The sequence below is a fragment of the Rhamphochromis longiceps genome, linkage group LG3 (genome assembly GCF_057381845.1).
Source record: "Rhamphochromis longiceps isolate RC_006_pf linkage group LG3, R_longiceps_female_GT1.1, whole genome shotgun sequence".
NCBI classification, from domain to species: Eukaryota; Metazoa; Chordata; class Actinopteri; order Cichliformes; family Cichlidae; genus Rhamphochromis; species Rhamphochromis longiceps.
Genome location: NC_140559.1, coordinates 27,875,837 through 27,898,852, shown reverse-complemented (window position 1 = coordinate 27,898,852; position 23,016 = coordinate 27,875,837). Strand labels below are relative to the sequence as shown.

General features: G+C 38.4%; 2 protein-coding genes across 2 annotated transcripts; both read left to right on the top strand.

Moving 5' to 3' along the window:
• The first annotated feature begins 2,212 nt into the window (after positions 1-2,212).
• Positions 2,213-4,248, top strand: LOC146673783 (ladderlectin-like). The gene is made up of 6 exons (XM_085402333.1): positions 2,213-2,270; positions 2,365-2,442; positions 2,830-2,939; positions 3,040-3,174; positions 3,461-3,572; positions 3,912-4,248. Exons 2-6 carry the CDS (start codon positions 2,382-2,384, stop codon positions 3,977-3,979), a joined length of 486 nt encoding a protein of 161 aa, XP_085258459.1. The 5' UTR covers positions 2,213-2,270; positions 2,365-2,381; the 3' UTR covers positions 3,980-4,248.
• A 16,579-nt stretch (positions 4,249-20,827) lies between these two features.
• LOC146673782 (ladderlectin-like) lies at positions 20,828-22,864 on the top strand. The gene is made up of 6 exons (XM_085391723.1): positions 20,828-20,887; positions 20,982-21,059; positions 21,446-21,555; positions 21,656-21,790; positions 22,077-22,188; positions 22,528-22,864. The coding sequence occupies exons 2-6, from the start codon at positions 20,999-21,001 to the stop codon at positions 22,593-22,595; spliced, it is 486 nt and encodes a 161-aa protein (XP_085247849.1). The 5' UTR covers positions 20,828-20,887; positions 20,982-20,998; the 3' UTR covers positions 22,596-22,864.
• The last annotated feature ends 152 nt before the right edge of the window (positions 22,865-23,016 follow it).

Here is a 23,016-nt window from a genome sequence, read left to right as displayed (position 1 = left end):
CAAATTCTGTTGACAGCCAGAATAATTACAGTAAACATTAGAGACTGTTCATTTCTTTGTAAACAAACACGCAAACAGCAGGGCCTCATATAATATTTTCTCCCGCTCTTGTTGAACAGCTGGGTGGAAATGCTTAGAGAAGAGGAGCTAATGCTACTATCTTTTTATATTTTATGTTGTTTTTATGTTGTTTTAGTGCAACACTGGGGCCGTGAGAGCACTGCAGTTTCAAATTCCGGTGTATTATCTGTACATATGAGTTTTGCTATTAGGCAATAATTTTCTACATGGAAAGTCTGTATAATTAAAAGAAAGCTTTCTATACAACTTTGTTTTGCAATGTGAGCTTTACTTCTAATTGTAGAAGTAAATACAAATATTTTTTCTCTTATACTCGGTTTAATTCTGTTGAAAAGAATGTCCCATTGGCAAAGCTAGTTGGTTTAGGCCTTTATTGATTTTCACATTATCTCTGAGCTGCAAACAGAAGCACTATTTAGGAAGGAAATAAATCTCGATCAGAACGAACTCTGAGAAATTCAAACATCTTCCTTCACAAGTTGGGAATGAGGTGAGAGTGATGAGAGAAATAAAGAGCTTCATTAAACACGTTATTGGGATAAATTCCTTTCAACCTCTGTGCAATACTCAGACAACCTCACATAGGCACAGACACACACAGCGCACACTGTGGACACAGGCTGAGTACACACATGAAATGAGCACTACAAGCCTTGGGTACATTTGGGAGCTTCAGATATATAGAGTTACTTAAGGTTATTGTTGAGTGTTAGTAAAAGGCGTATACGTGACAGGCGTACTCTTTGACTTGAAATGTTTCTGAGGCCAAGGTAAGAGGGCCAGGTAGGCAGCCAAGATCAAGAAATGGACCCATCAGACCAGAATTTTTATATGTAGCAAAGAGTAGCACTTTCCATTATGAAGGACATTTGTAATAGCAGTAGTGGCTTAGGCCAGAATGCGAGCCACTCTTCCACGGTACTCATGTGGTTCTGGGGCACACCACTTCTCCTGGTTGCCTGGTCCACGTCTTTGCCTTTCACCTTGAATCATGTACGCTGAAGGCTGTACTTTCCATGTCTCACCTGTGTGGACAAATCAAAAAAACAAAAACAAATCAACTGTTAGACAGCCTACATGTTTGTCAGCAAGCTGGCTTTATTGTCCTTATTAATGTCGCAATAAGGACATAGCTAAAGTCTTGTTTTACTGAGGGAGTGATTCCGTATCCTTTTCTGAATTGCCTCCAACACTTTTATGGCATACAAACATTAGATTCAGAGACTATAAGCTGCCCAAAGACTGATTATTTTTATTAGTCACTTTCCCAAGGAACTTTTGTTTCAACTCCTGAGTCTGCCTTTTCTCAGCCTTTTATTGTTTCAGTTTTGAACTCAGTCAGTTAGCTGTCCTACCCCATGTGGGGCTACACCAGATCCTTGCTCCAATGGTCAGGGTGGTCAGGACCCAGTCTATTGTTGCATCCGTACCTGACTACTGTCCATCTAACCTCTGCACCCACACTCTCCCAGGGTAAGGGAATCCTCCAGTCACCAGAGGAAGCAGCTGAGTTCAACCCCTGACTATGCATCCAGAGCTGTCAGAGTATTCAGAACACCTAGAGTTCCCAAGGTACTGTAGGAGAAATATCAAATGACAAACACAGACTCAGCAGATACGTAAAGCTTCATTTTATCTTGCAAGAGGACTAACAGCATTCAGAGTCTATGCAGAAACCTGAATTGGGGAAGTCTGTCACTCTTTTATATATTTCTCCTTCCTAGATGAAAATCATTGTTCATTGGTGTACTAATAGACAATCTAATGACTTTTATTTTACATGGAAGTCATTCCTAACTGTCCTTTTCTGTCTCATTTTCCAATTGGCAGAAGAAAAAAGAAACATACTGTTGGCATGTTTTGCCAACAGTATGTGTGGATAATGATGAGTAAAGGACAAAAAAAAAACACTCTGACTCAAAGATCAGGTGATGTATCTTATTGTTGAGTCAATGTGCATAATTAAACAGCAGTGGAATTTTATCTGGGTGGAGGTAGAAAGGTTGTTATAAAGTGAAATGCGAGAAAGCATGGAGCTAAAATAAATAACAGTGTATTTTTAGTGTGTTTGTTCCTGGTTTGGAGTTAAGATCCAGAAACAGTATATAAGTGCTGGTGTCAGGTTTGATCAGCACCACCACACTTGAAGGCTGAAGTTACAAGCTGATGCTGATAAGAAGGAAGATAAGGTATTATATCAAAGGCTTGTTGGAAACTGTCAAATTACTGTCTATCTTTTCTTTAATAAACTAACAGCCACTTTAAATTTTCTGATTTGTGTAGAGATACTAAACATCACCATGAAGCTGCTGACTGTGTGTACACTTCTGTGCGCAATGGTGGCTCTGGGCACTGCTGCTAGTGAGTATTCCAGTATGCTGTGCATCATCTATACATCTTATGCATGAATATATTAAACTGAAAATGAATGACCAAAATCAACATTTGCTGATGTAATTTGTTTAGCACGTCGGGGTAAAGTGGCCAGTAATGGGACAGAGGCATTAATTCCAGCAGGTCACCCAAACTAATCACATTTTTATCATTCTGAACAGAAGAAAGAGTACATCAGCTTTCCTCTGCCAGTTTTTATAAATTGTTTTTTCATGTATGATGGACAAGTACATTTATAGCTAAAAAAAAAAAAAAGTTAATCTTTAACACTTAAACATATTTTTCATGAATTTATATTTTAACATTTTTTTTCTTATACAGTAAAGTAACTCAATAATCTTTGATTGCCTTCAGGACGACATCATGTTGAGAAGAGAGCAGCATCTTGTCCAGGTGGCTGGACTCAGTATGGGAATCGATGCTTTCTCTACAATCACAATCAAATGACTTGGGCTCAGGCGCAGGTAAAGGCAGTGGTCTAAATTTATCATTTATTCTTTGTGAAATCTTAAATCTTTCTGTTTACGTTGTCATTTCTATGAACTCTGTTGATTTCCATTGTAGAGAATCTGCCTAAACTTGAATGCAAACCTGGCATCTGTACACAGCTACGACGAGTATCAGTTCATTCGAGGCGTCATATCTAGTGCCACTCATGAAAGTGGACTAACATGGATTGGTGGCTCAGATGGTCAACAGGTATAATTTCACTTATCATTATTCAGATGACCCTTCCCCATTAGCAAACACTTGGTGACAGAGGGGAAGAAAAACATCTTTTAACAGAAAGAAACCTGAGGCAGAACCAGGCTCAGGGATTAGCACACATCTGCAGTAGATAAGGAGGTCTTTAAGATCAGATGGGATCTGATTTTTCAAGACTTTTAAATTCATTCTTGATAGTATTGTCTATAACTGCACATTTAGAACTTGGAACTGTAGCTTAATTTTAAGTGTATTCTGGTCTGTTTTTTCTGTTTTCTAGGAGGGTTACTGGTTTTGGATCGATGGAACCTCTTTCACATTTACGCAGTGGTGTCGGGGAGAACCTAACAACTATAGGGGAAACGAGCATTGCTTGCTGGTGAATTTTTCAGGTAAACCTTCTGTGAAATCCCTAAAAGTACGATGTATGAGCACTGTAAATGTTAAAGAAAAAAAGAAACAATACCCACAATTCCCCAAATAATTTTTATGCATTTAATGTGACAAACAGTAATGTGTGACAGAAATGTAAAACAAGTAGTGTCATTTATTTTTAACAAAGACAGCAGTTCAATTTTTTATCATATTGAATATTTACATAGTGTTTTGATGCAGCAGTAAACACATGTATGCATCAGGTGCTACTGTTATACAGAACAAAATATTTAGATTAGTAATCATTTCTCCTTGTGATTATGATTTCAGTTCATTCTGATTTTATCTACTTACAGGAAGCAAGTGTTGGAATGATGGGACATGTGACAGCCAATTCCCATTTATTTGTGCCAAGGCCATCTGATGATTCCTGGGCTGTGATGAAGGTGTGGCCCACCTGACGACAAAGCAAATACTCTAATATATCACAATAAGAATCTGGTTCTGATTTGATTTACTTCTTTTCTTTTACTGTAATGCTGCATAAGGAATGAAGCGACACGTGACATAAACTGGAGGAGCTCTTTTATCAGGAGCAAATTGCATGTGTACATGAAAGAATGCTTTTAGCAAAACTTTGTTTCCCAGAATGAATTGTTATTTCTCATCTTCTTCATCATTAAAATCTTAAGCATTGAATCAAACTGGTCTGTGCATTTAAATGCTTAATACTGATGAGTGTACTCTTAAATTTCACATATATCTGTACTGTAAAATCTAACTAGTTCTCTGAGCTCAAAAAAAACCCAAACATATGCAAACGTGTTGCCTAGAAAAAAAACTAACACTTACTTAAGATGACTAAGTTAGGACAACTTAATCATTGTGAGTACAAAGGACCAGAGATGACTTTTTTTTTTCCCGAGTGAGCAATACTAATTGTTTAACCACTGAAAAAGATTTCAAATTTAAAAAAATATATTTTGTGGTAGCTTACTAGTTTCAATTTTGCTTATGTTTTATCATCCTTGAACTTGAGATTTGTAGTAGAACACTTGAACACTATAAACACTATAAGTATAGCTCAGAAAAATTAACAGCACTTCTTGTAATGCAGTTAAACTCAGTCCAACTGTGATTTTCAAATGCAAAAAAGTATATCAGTAAACATCCTGGACACTGTTCTGCTGAATAACAAACAAGTATATTCCTACTATTGTAGCTTGTGCTATTTAATAATACCTAAAAAAATATTAAATTGGCATTTGCATATCTTTTGTTACACAATTTAAAACTTTAAAAAAAACCTTTAAAGTATTTCTCACCCTCATGCACTAGCTCAGGGTCCCTCGACACTGCAGAATGCTAAAAGAAAAAGTTATTGTGTGGAAAAATTAAAGAAATGATAAGCTGTCAGCTGACCATAGTTGGTTTTAGTACACAAATATTGGCTTGACTGTGTATCTGGTGGGGCCAGGAACCATTTTGACAAAATTAGCAGCACTAAGTCTACCCTGTTGTTGGAGTTGCGCAAGGGACCGTGATATCTTTCCATTCTGAAAGGAACTGTGTCTGCTGGTGCTTGAGAGGCAACAGCAGGGCCACCACTGTTATTCTTATCACATGAGAATGAATCAAAATCAGGGTCCTTCTCAACACAATCCTCTGTCTCTGACACATTCTCCTCTGTGTCACTTTGACTGTCAAAGAGTTGTGCCAAAACCTCACTGACAGTAAAGCTTTTCCCAGAGGACATTTTTTTAGAGAGCATACAGATTGCAAAGTACACAGTGCGAGTAATGATTTAGATAGAAGGCTCCCTTATTTGGCTTTAGCTGTCAATGTCCTTGCTGAAAATTCCTGCCCACATTCCCCCTCACAAGAAATATCCACTCTGATACTTGGATGTGAACAACTCGCAAGCCACACTGTGGCAAATATCATAGTCCTCATGGGAATGTTGTTGGAGGCTGTGGAGAGCCGGTCCAGCCATCGCCTGCAGCTTCACTGCTTCCGCTGGCGGCTCTGGAGAGCCCTTGGTTCTTCTTACCTTGCCTTTCCCGTGTTCTGTGTGTTTTTTCCAGTCAGTCATGTCTCAGTGTCATGTCTGCGTTTCCATGTCTGTCTTGAATTTCCTGTTTTACTTTAACAGTCATGTGTGAGTGTATTCGGTTTTAAGCCCTCGCTGTCTTGTCTCATCAGATTTGGTTCAGACTAAGTTAGGGCAAGTTGTTCATTATGAGTACATGATATTAAGATAACTTGATTTTTCTGACTGAGCAATACTAAAGGAATTAGTTCCCCTGACATAACATTTTTTAATGTAACTGTCATGGTTCTAGGTCATTTTGACCCAGCATTTTCAGTTTCTTGTATTTTTGTATTTATCTGTATTATGGTTTATGTTCTGATTCTTTAGTTATCTGAATATTATAATTCTATGTTTCAGTTTGTTGTGGTTTAGGGTTTTGTTTTTAGGTTTTGTGTCTTGTGCCCTCGTGTTTAGTGTAGGTTTAGTTCAGTGTCAAGTCTGTGTCTGAATTGTTTCTTGTTTCCTATTTTACTTTGAAGGTCCATGTCTTATTTCATTGTATTCAGTTTTGCTTCCCCCCGTCTTGTCAGGCTTATCAGGTCCAGCTGTGTTCCCCACCTGTGTGTAATCTCCCTGTGTTCTTCTGCGTGTATTTAAGTCGTGCCTACTTTTGTGCTGATTGCTGGTCTGTCTGTGTATCAACCGTGTGTTCTCCCTGCTGTCAGCCTTCATGTGCCATCGCCCACCTTCCTTTGTGTTCAGGTTTGCTGTTTAGTAGTGACGGGCAGATGAAGCTTCATGAAGCACTGAAACTTTTCATCCAATTGGTTCATCCCAGCGCAAAGCGTCTTGAAGCTTCATTTGCTCTAGTAGGACATCTACTGGACGTAAAAATATTAGTTGGCATGAATTTGAAGAGTGTGGCCTTTTGCACACAGCCTGCAAATGTCAACAACAAAAGCAGTGTGTAAAACATCTATATTGTAGTGATGGCATGATACTGTGTATATTTATACTGGCAGTATGTAAAATGATTATTTGGAAATGCTTAAAATGGAAACAATCATTTACTGTGAGGTGAGGTGTGGTTGGGGTGTGGACAGTGGTTGTGCTTTTGTAACGTTGATATGTGGACAGCTACACACTGAGGCTTTGAGCCTCAGTCCTGCCTGTTCACATTTTATTCTGTAAAAACTAAATTTTCACTGCTTTTATGACCTTTTTAGTGGGGAGAACATAACTAGGATTTAATGATTTAACAAATCTTTTAAATCTTTTGTCCTCCACAATGCTAAATGGCTGGGAGTCCTCAATCACCATGCTAACCAGGTCTTTATCTATTTGAGATTGTTCTCCTGAGGAAAGACAATAAAGACAAAGCACAAATATAAATATCACACACGTAACTTATTACAGCTGTATAATATTGTTATATCATTTAGTAACTGTTGTAATAGTAATTTTACAATGTATGTTGAAGGGATATTACTGCCCTCTGTTGGTGTCTTTGTGCATTACATGCAAAAAAAGGTGTTCGTTAAAAACATCAGGTTATGGGCCCAGAGGTCGCCAAGGGAAGCTGCTAACATGTTTTCTTTTGGGAGTCATAAACAGAATTGTGGGATTCACAATGGACGATAGACTGTTTATTGACAAGCTGAGCGGACCGGAGAATTGGGCAACGTGGAAATTTCAACTGGAGCACCTGTTGAAGGCAAAAGGACTGTGGGGTATGATAGGGGAGACAGAGCAGTTAGTTGTGGATGCTAATGCCCAAGCACGAGCTGAATTTGAACGGAAGAAAGAAAAGGCTTTTTCAGTGCTGGTACTGAATGTAAGTACACCCCAATAGTACTTGATAACAAACTGTAAGACCCCCAAAGAAGCATGGGAGATGCTAAAAGCACAGTTTGAAAGAGATACTGTTGCTAACAAGCTATTTCTGAAGAAGAAATACTTCCGGTGTGAAATGAAGGAAGGAGAACATCTCAATGATCATTTAAAGAGGATGAAGGAACTTACTGATCAGCTAGGGGCAATAGGTTCTGCAATTGAAGAGGAAGATCAAATTGTCACCCTTCTAGGTAGTTTGCCACCCAGCTATGCAACTGTTGTTACTGCTTTGGAGACAAAGATGGACAGTCTGACACTACAGTTTGTTCAACAAGCCTTGATAAATGAGGAACAAAAGCGAGTGCTTACTGACAACACCACTGTGTACCCCTTTTGTAACAGGTTCAACACGGACAGCCAAACAAACATTTGCACTCACATCCATCCCTATGGCCAATTTAGATTTATCCTAACACGGATGTCTTTGAACTGTGGAAAGAAGCCATGGTGTCCAGTAGTGTATCAGCGATGTCATCTCAGATGCACAGAAATGAACAGAGTGGATCAAAAACAGTGGGAGCAAACAGCTCCGACTCATGGAGAAGTTACAAATGTGGGAAGGAAGGACATATCAAGCGTGATTGTCCAAGCATTAACCCTTTAAGACCTACCATAGAACCAAGTCCGCCAGAGCTTATAATATATTTTTACATGGTGTGGAGCCATTTTTGGGAGCATTTCAAGTTGCTATACATCAATACAACAATTATAGCCCAGATTTTAATAATATGTATTCATTAAGTGCATAGTAATTACATAAATTGCAAAAAAGTGCAATAAACTACAAAAGAATTGAAAATCGTTTTTGCTTTTTTAACATATATTTCTAGTTAGAGAAATTTAAGAGGCTTATCCCTCAAAACTGTAAATACGGCTTCCGATGACATCACCGTAGCGATCGGTCGAGCTCTGAACTGCTCCTGCAAGAAACTTTGTTAAATCCTTAAAATTAAGGAAAAACGCTCCGAAACACGAAAACGAAATACATTATAGACCCACGATGCCTGGACCCGGTAAAACTACCAAGGAGAAGACTAAGTCAACCACGCAAACCAAGATATCGGTGTTTGGCGGTGAAGCTAGCGCGTCTGAGACCTGCGCAGCTAACAAGCCAGCCACCATGAGCGAACACGGCCCCGCGGATAGTGGCAACATGGAGGAGCGGTTGCAGCGTGCCATACGAGAGAAGTTTGCAGGTATTGAAAACAAGCTTGCAAACGACTGTGTGGGGAGAGTAGAGCAAACGGAGAAACGCATTTCAAATGTAGAAGATGAACATGTGGTGATGGGGACCACCATTTCAAGATTAGAAAAAGAAAATAAAGCACTGATGGATAAAGTAGTGGATTTGGAAACCAGATCCCGACGCAATAACCTCAGGTTGGTTGGAGTTCCAGAGGGAGATGAGGGCGCGGACACCTGTGGATTCCTGGAAAACTGGATAACGGACGTATTGGAGTTGAACACATCAAGGAGCCCTCTGGTTATCGAGAGAGCACATCGCATTGGCCCAACAAGAAAGCCTGAGGAACCTCCAAGAACATTAATAATGTGCTTTCTTAACTACAAACAGAAAGATATGGTGCTCAGAGCAGCAAGATCGAAAAAGGATATTTTGTACAAGAACAAAAGGGTGAGATTCTATGAGGACGTCGCCACAGAGGTGCACAAACAACAGAAGAAGTTTGGAGGGGTACGACAACAACTCTGGAAGATGGGACTGAGAAGTGGCATCGTACCACCAGCTAAACTGATAGTAACATACATGGAACAAGTTTTTTTGTTTAAAGAAAACAAAAAAGCAGTTAATTATTAAGTATTAAGGAGCAGTGCAATATTAGCAAAGCTAAAGGATTCATTAAAGATACAGGGAGCAAGGAAGAGCCAGGCTGTCACGGTCCGTGGAAATAGACCGTGTGGGAATGTGTGTGTTGGACCCAGACGCGAACACAAGCGAAGATGCAGGAGTGGATTAAACAAAAGCGAGCCTTTTATTATGGCTGATAACAGAACAAACCAGAGCGAGGGCGGTATAAGGGTAATAGTTCAAACAGAAAACCTAAACTGGACATAAACTAAGGAAAAGCTATGGCTGGAGATACGGAACACAGGGGGTGGTAACACAGACGACGCGACACAGACTGTATGAAACAGAGACTAAATACACATGAGGGATGATCAGGGGAAGTGGATGCACACGGGGAACACAGGTGACACTGATAATCATAACAAGACACGGCAGGAGTGAACGCAACACTGATGGGAGATGGGCAAAGTAAAACAGGAAGTACACAGAGGTTCAAACAGGAGGAGAGAGAGCACAGGGAGAACGCAGACATAACGGGCTGGGGAAAACATAGAATAAAGCACAAAGAGAGACGAGGGCTCATAAATACACAGAGGGGCACACAGGGGGTAAGAGTCACGAAGGGAAAACACTTAGGGAACAACACAACAGGGCAACTCAGGAAACATGGCCTAAATAAGGAACGAAATACAAAAATACAAGGAACTAAGAATACTGGGCCCACATGGCCCAGGTCCATGACACAGGCATAAAGCCATAGTCATTTTACGTTAGCAGATCTTAAAACTGGGATCTGTATATGGTTAACGTTGGAAGTAGAACATTTGCATGGGTTACCCAGGAACTGGGTGGGTGGGGTTTTTTGTGTTTTTTCTTTTATACGGTTTGTTCATTTAAAGCTTGTGTTTTGTGTTCTGTTTTGTATGCACTCTCAGACAAGTTTAAGTATTTAGCAATGCATGTGAGGTATGTTGGCTCGGAAATTGGAAGTTAAATGTACCTCTTGGAATTGTAGAGGCCTAAAAAGTAATAAAAAGATTAAGCAAGTAATGAACAAAATGAAAGATCTGGAAGCAAAAATAATTTTTCTTCAGGAGACGCACTCGCTGGAGGAGGAGCATATTAAGGTTGGCAGGAGGTGGCAGGGTTCGTTGTATGCAGCACCATTTAGATCCAATGCTCGGGGAGTAATCACATTAATACATAAATCAGTACCTTTTCAGGTCAAAAATGTAATCAAAGACAAACTTGGTAGATATTTGATCATCCAGGGATTACTTGTACAAGAAACCATTAACTTAATTAATGTATATGGACCAAATACAGATGATGATACATTTTTTACTAATCTTTTTCTCACAATCTCATCACTCCACGGAAAATGCATCATAGGAGGAGATTGGAACTGTGTTCTGGATCCCAGTAAGGATAGACAGACTGGGACTGATCAGGCCCATAACAAAAGCCGTAAGACAATTCTTAACTTCATGAAGGAACTGCATTTGATAGACATCTGGAGACAGTTAAAACCTGATGATATACTTTTTTCTTGCCATTCAAAAACGTTTAATACATATTCCAGAATAGACTATTTCTTAGTATCAGCGAGCCTCCTATCAAACATCAAGACATGTTCATATGACAGTATATTAATACCGGATCATGCTCCCTGCAATATCATATATACACATAACAACTTAATAATTGAACATAGATGGTGCTTACACCAGAAATGGCTGAATGATGAAGGATTCCTCACTTTTGTAGGAAAAGAAATAGATGAATATTTTACTATAAATAGCTCACAAACATCAGCTAGCATTAGGTGGGAGGAATTTAAGGCATGTTTAAGGGGAGTTATGATAGCATATACTTCATCGAAATCTAAAGAAAAATGCAAAACAAGACAGCAAATGGAAAAGGAAATTAAAAAATTAGAGGAACTAGTGTTTAAAAGTAGAGACCCATTAATAGAGAAAGACTTGCTAATTCTAAAAGCACAATATAATAAAGAATCGGCAGATAGAGCAGCTTCGAACATTTTGAGATTAAATCAGTCTTTTTATGAACAAGGAGAGAAACCTGGAAAAATATTGGCATGGCAAATTAAACAATTGGAAGTGCAGAAAAATATAACGTCGATTATAAACAGCAAAGGGGAAATGATAATGGATCCGATTGAAATAAACAAGGAATTTAGAAACTATTATGAAAAACTTTATGAATCCCAGGATAGATCAGATCAAAACTCCAGAAATGCGTTTCTGGAAAAAATAAATATTCCTACTATCACTGATGACGTAAAACAACAATTAGATGCAGAAATCGCCGAAGAGGAAATAAGCAGGGCAATTAACAATATGAGATCAGGTAAAAAAGCTGGACCAGATGGATTCCCAATTGATTTTTATAAAAAATTTAAAAGTAAATTAATGAAACCACTATTGGAAATGTATCAGGAATCATTAAGCAAAGGAAGTCTTCCTAAATCAGTAACAGGATCACTAATCATTTTGTTACCTAAACCAGGAAAACCGAGTAATAAATGTGAAAATTTGAGGCCGATAAGCTTACTTAATTCTGATTTTAAGGTGTTGGGTAAAATATTAGCAACACGTCTGCAAGATACTCTCCCCTCAGTAATTCATAGAGATCAAAACGGTTTTATATTGGGGCGCCAAGGTCTACATAATGTGAGAAGAGTCTTTAACATTATAGACGGACTAAACAATTCTTCAGAGAGGGCCTTTCTCTCACTGGATGCTGAAAAAGCATTCGATAGGGTCGAGTGGCCTTATCTTTTTGATGTTCTGACTAGATTTGGTTATGGAGATGTGTTTCGAAGATGGATACAATTATTACACTCAAATCCAACTGCTGAAATCTTGACAAACAAAAATATCTCTAAACCAATAAGGGTGAAACGGGGATGTCCACAAGGCTCGCCGATAAGCCCACTGTTGTTTATATTAGCTATGGAACCCTTTGCTATAGCCGTACGTTCGAGTTTATCATTGACAGGAATTATGGTAAATGAAGTAGAACATAGGATTTCGTTGTACGCAGACGATGTAATAGTATATCTCTCTAAAATAACAGAATCTATACCTGCTCTGCTTAGATTGATAGGGGAGTTTGGTCAAATATCAGGGTATGTCATTAACAAATCTAAATCATCAATTTTATTACTAAATGAAGAAGAAAGGAAAAACCCACCCATAGTAACATCTCATTTTAAGACAGTAAAGGACTTTATGTACTTAGGAATAATGATTTCGCCCAAATTAAGTGAGATCGTGGAAAATAACTATGAAAGACTTTCTAAAGAAATAACAGAGATAGTGGACAGATGCATGTCTCTACCAATTTCTTTAATTGGTCGGATTATTGTATACAAAATGAGTATACTGCCAAAGGTGCTTTATGCGTATCAGAACATCCCCCTGCCGCCTCCTGTTGATTGGTTTAGCAGGATCAAAAAGCTTGTTCTCGGTTTTCTATGGAAAAATGGGAGACCAAGGATAAGATTATCATTGTTGCATCTACCATACAACGAGGGTGGTGTCATGTGTCCAAATATTGAGTGGTATTACTGGGCATGTCAAATCAGGTCTATAAGATACTATTTTGACTTAAATAACGCCCCGCAATGGTCAGAGATGGAAAGTATTAATTTGAATCCACCTTTGCCTTTATATTTTTTCTCAGACACAGCAATAAACTTGATTAAAAAGGCAAAAAATCCGATGGTAAAGAACATGGTCAAAGTGTTGTATGATGTAAAAAGATATATGAGGGAACCTGTTGTATTGTCACAGTTTACACCAATGTGGGGAAACCAGGACTTCAGACCTGGAAGAGAGGATGAAGTTTTTAGACAATGGTCAATTAAAGGACTCCAAAAAATCCAAGATTTGTATGCAACATATTCTCAAGATATGATGTCCTTTGATATGCTTAGACATAAATATAATATAGATAGAAAACAATTTTTCAAATATCTCCAAATTAGAAGTTACATTCGAGCGAATCAAAAGAATACCTGCACCAAACCACCAAAATCAGAATTGGAAGACATAATTAGCAAAAGCAGTTCAAAAAAAGGGGCAATATCAGAAGTATATAAATTGATTAGGTCCAAAACATCTGACAATTCTTTGGGAAGGTTGAACGCCTGGAAAAATGATTTAAAGAAAGACATATCCGTGGAACAATGGGCATTGGTTTGTGCAAAAGCTCATAAACAAACTATCAATTCTAGACTAAGGTTGTTGCAATACAAATGGTTAATGCGAACATATGTTACTCCCGAAAAATTAAATAAGTACAACTCTAATATTCCAGACGCTTGTAATAAATGTAATGAAGATAAAGGTAACTTTTGGCATTGTATTTGGGATTGCAGGAAGATAGGCTCTTTTTGGGTTGCAGTAACACAAACTATGAAACAAATATTATCCAAAGAGATTGTTTTGGATCCTGGCTTCCTTATTCTGGGATTGTACCCAGAAAACATGAGGTACACAAAAAGTGACAGAATGTTTATTGATATGGGTTTGTTACAAGCAAAAAGATTAATCGCACTAAAATGGAAAAGAACAAGGGAACCGAGTATCACTCAGTGGATAAAACAAATGATGGTGGCTTTGCCATTGGAGCGGATAACATGTATACTGAAAGAGAAATTGGATGTTTTTGAGAAGGTGTGGAGACCATTTGTGAATTTTGTAGAAGGATTTGTATTATCTGAGGAGGACGAGGACTGAGGGCAATGACATTTGATTTGGGATAATGAAAAATTTAGGCCTTTAACGGAGTGATAAATCTGATGACTTTTTTGTTTTCTTTTTGCTGTCTGAGAGGAGTGTATGTTCATGTAGTATTTAGAATGTTGGACTGTTTGTAAGTCATTAAAATGTAAAAAAAAAAAGAAGATATTGTTGGAAAAAAAAAACCTGTAAATACAAAAAAGTTGCACAAAATAGTTTCCCACCACAAGAAATTTATTTTGAGTGTCTTCATAGTTTTATTTTTGAAATACACCAATTTTTATATACTGCAGGAAAAAACGAAAATAAATATTATACTGCAAATTTGCAAAAAAGCAGCATATGCATCAAAATAAACTATTTCCAGCAGTGCAATATGAGTCCTAAGCATCCCAGAAAAGACACAGAAAATCATAAAGTCAAACATAACTTTTAAAAACACCAGTATAGGCTCATGCAACCCGTTCTCACTCCCAAAGCGTAACATTTTACGCTAGGTGACAAATCGTCACCATATTACGTTTTCGGCTACCCACCACGTTCCTAAATGACGACCTCGGAAAAAGAGGAAATATGAGAACCGTCTGGACTGAACCTACACATGTTCGCTCTTTTTCTTCAAATCGCTTAGAAACACGCTATTTAACATCATTAAAGTCCTGGTTAAGGTCAGGAATAAGGTTATGGTCAGGGCTAGGGATAAGGTTAGGTTTAGGGCTGGAATACAGGGCTGGAACGTCTACTACCGCGGGAGCGTCATTGCACTGGATTCCAGCCATAACCCGCCGCGTACCATAAGAACGCCGAAGGTCTCCTTTCGCGTTCCTCAGGAACGCCGCGGGACGTGACAAAACGTCGACATGTTACGCCTCGGGAGTGAGAACGCTCTGGCTCATGAGGCCTTGATGGTAAAAAACTACATTTCCGCGAAAATGACGTCACTTCCGGTTTCGGGCAGCTCATGCGGGCATGCGATAGTTTACGCTGATGGACATAGGAAGTGTTATGAACAGCTGATCGGATCGGCAAAGCGTGGAATATTATGTTTTTGTTGCTGCAAGTGCTTTTTATGCAGTTTTTGCAAAGCTATATGTGGAAGGAAACCGTGACCTAGGGCAAGCTGACGGCATAAGATGTAAGTACAACTCCTACAGTTTCATATGCAAAAAACATTATTGCACCTGTAATTCAGTTAGTTTGTAATCCATATGTCTGAATTACAGATGAACGTGATTGGCTAATTTTTCTGCATTTTTATTCTCTCTTTTGTTCTGCAGCTTAAGGAATGAGGTAGTGTGTGCATTACACCAGAGATTTGGGTTTTCTTCTGCTTTTAGTAAGCCTGAATAAAAAGAATGCTTTCTACTCCACTCTAGTTTGCTTGTAACTGTAGGGATTTTTTTAAATATGAAATAAAACCATTTAAGCACAAACATCATAAATTATCTAAACATCATATATTATCTGAGGAGTACCAGCGAGATATAGTCAGGGTCACCTTAATGCACAACTTGGGCTCTGGAACCCAAAATCTTACCATTTATATAAAGAAATTTAAACCGTTGACGCACTGATCATCAGACACCTTCACTAGACAGTGACTAATAAATCAAGCATGAGTATGAGTACGCAAATATTTGTGGAGACTTTTTTCTGAGGTAGGGTTACACCGAAGGACTGCTTTGTCACTCACTCAATGGCAAAGCAGTCCTTCATCTGATGCAATATTGACCTGTCAAGGATGTGCTTATAGTTTTTGTTATTGCCAATCAAGCCAGTAAAGCAAGATGTTCTTACAGCATTTAGTCAGTTGAGCAAGGTTAATAAGGTTTGTATTTTTCCACATATGTTCAGCTTTTCTACATTATCATCAATGAATATAATCATGCATCTAAGAGGAAGGTTTGACAGTTTGAAATAAGCTGTATTTTTAAGGGGCTACACAATGGAGAGCTAATCAACATATATTATTAAAACAACAAAGGTTATCACAGATTTTTGAAAGCTTGGATGTTTAGATGGATAAATAAGTGCAGAGATTAGAATATAAGTGCAGAATTCAAATATCGCTTCTGAACTTCAGAATTAATTCAGAATTTAAAAAAAAATATATATAAGCCATGTCTTCAGTTGTAAAAAAAATATAATGAAAGAAACCAATGTGATGAAGGAGGTGGTTACGTTATTGAGCTTAAATAAATGAATAACCAAAATGGTGCAAGTAAATTATTTATAGACAGAACAGTTAAAATATAGTAACATGAAAACTGTTTGAATTGAATGACTGAACAACCCTTTGGATTATAAAACAAAAAGAGAAAAATGTTTTTTCACATAAACTATTTAAAAAACACCTTCTATGTGTTCGTTTAACTGGAGATTTGAACTTTGTTTTGTGGGTCCATTGTTTGTATGTGTGGATCTGTTATTTCCAAAGAAGAAAAATCACTGGTATTCTTTATAAAATACATAAACTTTATAAAATACATAATCAGAGTAAAACAAGTTGTACTTACAAGGTGAACTTGAGTTTCTGCCTGAAATAAAAAGAAAAGAAATCAAAAAAAAAAAAAAAAAAGAATTAATTCTGGAAGTAGTAACTTGGTGGACATTGAGTATTTCTTATATAGCTTGTTTTTGCTCTACCTGATCACTCACACCACTTTATACAACATGCCTCATTAATCACAGAAGCTTTTTTTCTATACTTAAGTGCTTTCTATCCCACATTCACACACATTCACACTGCAGTGGAAACACTGGAGAACAACTTGGGGTTAGTATCTTGCCCAAGGATATTTGGCATGCAGACTGGAGTGCACAGGGATCAAACCCCTACCTTCTGATTAATAGATGTGCTACCTTCGTAGCTCAAGAGTTGGCAGTTCATCTTATAATCAGAAGGTTGCCAGTTCGAGCCCTGGCTTCGACAGTCTTGGTCGTTGTGTCCTTGGGCAAGATACTTCACCCGTTGTTTACTGGTGGTGGTCAGAGGGTGGTACGAGTGTCTGGCAGCCTCGTCTCTGTCAGTGCGCTCCAGGGTGGCTGTGGCAACAATGTAGCTGCCATCAACAGTGTGTGAATGTGTGGACGACTGAATGTAGTGTAAAGTGCTTTGGGGTCCTTAGGGACTAAGTAAAGCGCTATACAAATACAGGCCATTTACCTTCTGAACCACAGCCACCCTATGAGATCATATCATTCTAATTACAAGGAATTGTATGGCCACTACCAGCTCCACCACCATCATCAAGTTTGCTGACGACACCGTCGTGGTGGGCCTGATCTCTGATAACAACGAGACGGCCTGCCTGAAGGAGATTAGGAATCTGGAGAACTGGTGCCAGAGGAACAACCTCCTTCTAAACGTCAGTAAGACAAAGGAGCTGATAGTGGACTTCAGCACTAAGCAGGAGAGGAACTACCAGACCCCTGTCATCAACGAGTGCCCAGTGGAGAGAGTGGACAGCTTCAAATACCTCGGAGTTCACATCACGCAGGACCTGTCATGGTCCTGTCACATCAACACCGTGGTGAAAAAGGCCCGACAGCGTCTCTACCACCTCAGACGCTTGAGAGACTTCCAACTGCCCTCCAAGGTGCTCAGGCACTTTTACTCGTGCACCATAGAGAGCATCCTGACGGGAAACATCTTAACCTGGTTCGGGAACAGCACCATGCAGGACAGACGAGCTCTACAGAGGGTTGTGCGATCAGCTGAGCGCACCATCCGCTCCGAGCTCCCTGACCTGCATTCAATCTACAGCAGGCGGTGCTGGACCAAGGCCAGGAAGATGGTGAAGGACCTCAGCCATCCCAACAACAGACTGTTCTCTCTGCTGAGGTCAGGAAAGCGATTCCGCTCCCTGAAGACCAACACAGAGAGACTGAGGAGGAGCTTCTTCCCGCAGGCGATACGGTCTCTCAATCACAATCACACCACCACACAGTACTGACCCACACATATGGTTCTTACACACACACTGGACATTCTGGACTTTGTTTTCACTTCATCACTTAAATCACTTTAAGCATATTTGCACTGCACAAGACCTAATGTCGATTGCACAACACTGGACATTATATTCTTCATTTCCAGTTAATACTTGTACAGCTGCTGTTATTATGTGTATATATATATATATATATATATATATATATATATATTTATATTTCTTCATACATTCTTATATAGTTCTATACTGTGTATTTTGTTGTACAGTTATTTTATTTTCAACTTTAATTTATATATTTTATCTTATTCTTTCCCAGTTAAATTTACCCTTCATTCTAATTTGTGTTGTACAGTTATTTCATTTTTAACCTTAATTTATATTTTATTCCTTCCTAGTTAAATTTACCCTTTTTAATTTTTCATATTTATTTCCTATCTTATTCATAGCCTAATGGGAGGAGCTGGTGACAGCATGAAAAGTCAAATTCTGTTGACAGCCAGAATAATTACAGTAAACATTAGAGACTGTTCATTTCTTTGTAAACAAACACGCAAACAGCAGGGCCTCATATAATATTTTCTCCCGCTCTTGTTGAACAGCTGGGTGGAAATGCTTAGAGAAGAGGAGCTAATGCTACTATCTTTTTATATTTTATGTTGTTTTTATGTTGTTTTAGTGCAACACTGGGGCCGTGAGAGCACTGCAGTTTCAAATTCCGGTGTATTATCTGTACATATGAGTTTTGCTATTAGGCAATAATTTTCTACATGGAAAGTCTGTATAATTAAAAGAAAGCTTTCTATACAACTTTGTTTTGCAATGTGAGCTTTACTTCTAATTGTAGAAGTAAATACAAATATTTTTTCTCTTATACTCGGTTTAATTCTGTTGAAAATAATGTCCCATTGGCAAAGCTAGTTGGTTTAGGCCTTTAGTGATTTTCACATTATCTCTGAGCTGCAAACAGAAGCACTATTTAGGAAGGAAATAAATCTCGAACAGAACGAACTCTGAGAAATTCAAACATCTTCCTTCACAAGTTGGGAATGAGGTGAGAGTGATGAGAGAAATAAAGAGCTTCATTAAACACGTTATTGGGATAAATTCCTTTCACCCTCTGTGCAATACACAGACAACCTCACACAGGCACAGACACACACAGCACACACTGTGGACACAGGCTGAGTACACACATGAAATGAGCACTACAAACCTTGGGTACATTTGAGAGCTTCAGATATATAGAGTTACTTAAGGTTATTGTTGAGTGTTAGTAAAAGGCGTATACGTGACAGGCGTACTCTCTGACTTGAAATGTTTCTGAGGCCAAGGTAAGAGGGCCAGCTAGGCAGCCAAGATCAAGAAATGGACCCATCAGACCAGAATTTTTATATGTAGCAAAGAGTAGCACTTTCCATTATGAAGGACATTTGAAATAGCAGTGGTGGCTTAGCCCAGAATACGAGCCACTCTTCCACGGTACTCATGTGGTTCTGGGGCACACCACTTCTCCTGGTTGCCTGGTCCACGTCTTTGCCTTTCACCTTGAATCATGTACGCTGAAGGCTGTACTTTCCATGTCTCACCTGTGTGGACAAAACAAAAAGACAAAAAACAAATCAACTGTTAGACAGCCTACATGTTTGTCAGCAAGCTGGCTTTATTGTCCTTATTAATGTCGCAATAAGGACATAGTTAAAGTCTTGTTTTCCTGAGCGAGTGATTCCGTATCCTTTTCTGAATTGCCTCCAACACTTTTATGGCATACAAACATTAGATTCATTCAGAGACTATAAGCTGCCCAAAGACTGATTATTTTTATTAGTCACTTTCCCAAGGAACTTTTGTCTCAACTCCTGAGTCTGCCTTTTCTCAGCCTTTTATTGTTTCAGTTTTGAACTCAGTCAGTTAGCTGTCCTACCCCATGTGGGGTTACACCAGAGCCTGTGCCTAACCCTACACTCATCCTTGCTCCAATGGTCAGGGTGGTCAGGACGCAGTCTATTGTTGCATCCGTACCTGTTCCTCAGGTGAGAATGACTACTGTCCATCTAACCTCTGCACCCACACTCTCCCAGGGTAAGGGAATCCTCCAGTCACCAGAGGAAGCAGCTGAGTTCAACCCCTGACTATGCATCCAGAGCTGTCAGAGTATTCAGAACACCTAGAGTTCCCAAGGTACTGTAGGAGAAATATCAAATGACAAACATAGACCGAGGAGAGACGTAAAGCTTCATTTTATCTTGCAAGAGGACTAACAGCATTCAGAGTCTATGCAGAAACCTGAATTGGGGAAGTCTGTCACTCTTTTATACACTTCTCCTTCCTAGATGAAAATCATTGTTCATTGGTGTACTAATAGACAATCTAATGACTTTTATTTTATATGGAAGTCATTCCTAACTGTCCTTTTCTGTCTCATTTTCCAATTGGCTGTTCGCCGAATTGCTCTTCAGGTTGCTCCTCAGTTTCAGGTGTGTTCCAGTCAGAACTGGGAAGAAAAAAGAAACATACTGTTGGCATGTTTTGCCAACAGTATGTGTGGATAATGATGAGTAAAGGACAAATACATTCACCATGCAAAAACGAAACAAAACTGTGACACAAAGATCAGGTGATGTATCTCTTTGTTGAGTCAATGTGCCAAATTAAACAGCAGTGAAATTTTATCTGGGTGGAGGTAGAAAGGTTGTTATAAAGTGAAATACAAGAAAGCATGGAGCTAAAATAAATAACAGTGTATTTTTAGTGTGTTTGTTCCTGGTTTTGAGTAAAGATACAGAAACAGTATATAAGTGCTGGTGTCAGGTTTGATTAGCACCTCCACACTTGAAGGTTGAAGTTACAAGCTGACGCTGATAAGAAGGAAGATAAGGTATTATATCAAAGGCTTGCTGGAAACTGTCAAATTACTGTCTATCTTTTCTTTAATAAACTAACAGCCACTTTAAATTTTCTGATTTGTGTAGAGATACTAAACATCACCATGAAGCTGCTGACTGTGTCTACACTTCTGTGCGCAATGGTGGCTCTGGGCACTGCTGCTAGTGAGTATTCCAGTATGCTGTGCATCATCTATACATCTTATGCATGAATATATTAAACTGAAAATGAATGACCAAAATCAACATTTGCTGATGTAATTTGTTTAGCACGTCGGGGTAAAGTGGCCAGTAATGGGACAGAGGCATTAATTCCAGCAGGTCACCCAAACTAATCACATTTTTATCATTCTGAACAGAAGAAAGAGTACATCAGCTTTCCTCTGTCAGTTTTACATAAAGTATTTTTCATGTATGATGGACAAGTACATTTATAGCTAAAAAAAAAAAAAAGTTAATCTTTAACACTTAAAAATATTTTTCATGAATTTATATTTTAACATTTTTTTCTTATACAGTAAAGTAACTCAATAATCTTTGATTGCCTTCAGGAGGACATTATCTTGAGAAGAGAGCAGCATCTTGTCCAGGTGGCTGGACTCAGTATGGGAATCGATGCTTTCTCTACAATCACGATCAAATGACTTGGGCTCAGGCGCAGGTAAAGGCAGTGGTCTAAATTTATCATTTATTCTTTGTGAAATCTTAAATCTTTCTGTTTACGTTGTCATTTCTATGAACTCTGTTGATTTCCATTGTAGAGAATCTGCCGAAACATAAATGCAAACCTGGCATCTGTACACAGCTACGACGAGTATCAGTTCATTCGACGCGTCATATCTAGTGCCACTCATGAAAGTGGACTAACATGGATTGGTGGCTCAGATGGTCAACAGGTATAATTTCACTTATCATTATTCAGATGACCCTTCCCCATTAGCAAACACTTGGTGACAGAGGGGAAGAAAAACATTTTTTAACAGAAAGAAACCTGAGGCAGAACCAGGCTCAGGGATTAGCACACATCTGCAGTAGATAAGGAGGTCTTTAAGATCAGATGGGATCTGATTTTTCAAGACTTTTAAATTCATTCTTGATAGTATTGTCTATAACTGCACATTTAGAACTTGGAACTGTAGCTTAATTTTAAGTGTATTCTTGTCTGCTTTTTCTGTTTTCTAGGAGGGTTACTGGTTTTGGATCGATGGAACCTCTTTCACATTTACGCAGTGGTGTCGGGGAGAACCTAACAACTATAGGGGAAACGAGCATTGCTTGCTGGTGAATTTTTCAGGTAAACCTTCTGTGAAATCCCTAAAAGTACGATGTATGAGCACTGTAAATGTTAAAGAAAAAAAGAAACAATACCCACAATTCCCCAAATAATTTTTATGCATTTAATGTGACAAACAGTAATGTGTGACAGAAATGTAAAACAAGTAGTGTCATTTATTTTTAACAAAGACAGCAGTTCAATTTTTTATCATATTGAATATTTACATAGTGTTTTGATGCAGCAGTAAACACATGTATGCATCAGGTGCTACTGTTATACAGAACAAAATATTTAGATTAGTAATCATTTCTCCATGTGATTATGATTTCAGTTCATTCTGATTTTATCTACTTACAGGAAGCAAGTGTTGGAATGATGGGACATGTGACAGCCGATTCCCATTTATTTGTGTCAAGGCCATCTGATGATTCCTGGGCTGTCATGAAGGTGTGGCCCACCTGACGACAAAGCAAATACTCTAATATATCACAATAAGAATCTGGTTCTGATTTGATTTACTTCTTTTCTTTTACTGTAATGCTGCATAAGGAATGAAGCGACACGTGACATAAACTGGAGGAGCTCTTTTAACAGGAGCAAATTGCATGTGTACATGAAAGAATGCTTTTAGCAAAACATTGTTTCCCAGAATGAATTGTTGTTTCTCATCTTCTTCATCATTAAAATCTTAAGCATTGAATCAAACTGGTCTGTGCATTTAAATGCTTAATACTGATGAGTGTACTCTTAAATTTCACATATATCTGTACTGTAAAATCTAACTAGTTCTCTGAGCTAAAAAAAAAACCAAACATATGCAAACGTGTTGCCTAGAAAAAAAACTAA

What these genes read in the sequence shown, in the direction of transcription:
- LOC146673783 (XM_085402333.1), top strand. Translation starts at nt 2,382, where the DNA reads ATGAAGCTGCTGACTGTGTGTACACTTCTGTGCGCAATGGTGGCTCTG. An exon ending in TGACTTGGGCTCAGGCGCAG is followed by an intron (nt 2,940 to 3,039) that starts GTAAAGGCAGTG and finishes TTTCCATTGTAG; the next exon opens with AGAATCTGCCTAAACTTGAA. An exon ending in GTGGCTCAGATGGTCAACAG is followed by an intron (nt 3,175 to 3,460) that starts GTATAATTTCAC and finishes TCTGTTTTCTAG; the next exon opens with GAGGGTTACTGGTTTTGGAT.
- LOC146673782 (XM_085391723.1), top strand. Translation starts at nt 20,999, where the DNA reads ATGAAGCTGCTGACTGTGTCTACACTTCTGTGCGCAATGGTGGCTCTG. An exon ending in GGCTCTGGGCACTGCTGCTA is followed by an intron (nt 21,060 to 21,445) that starts GTGAGTATTCCA and finishes GATTGCCTTCAG; the next exon opens with GAGGACATTATCTTGAGAAG. An exon ending in CTTGCTGGTGAATTTTTCAG is followed by an intron (nt 22,189 to 22,527) that starts GTAAACCTTCTG and finishes ATCTACTTACAG; the next exon opens with GAAGCAAGTGTTGGAATGAT.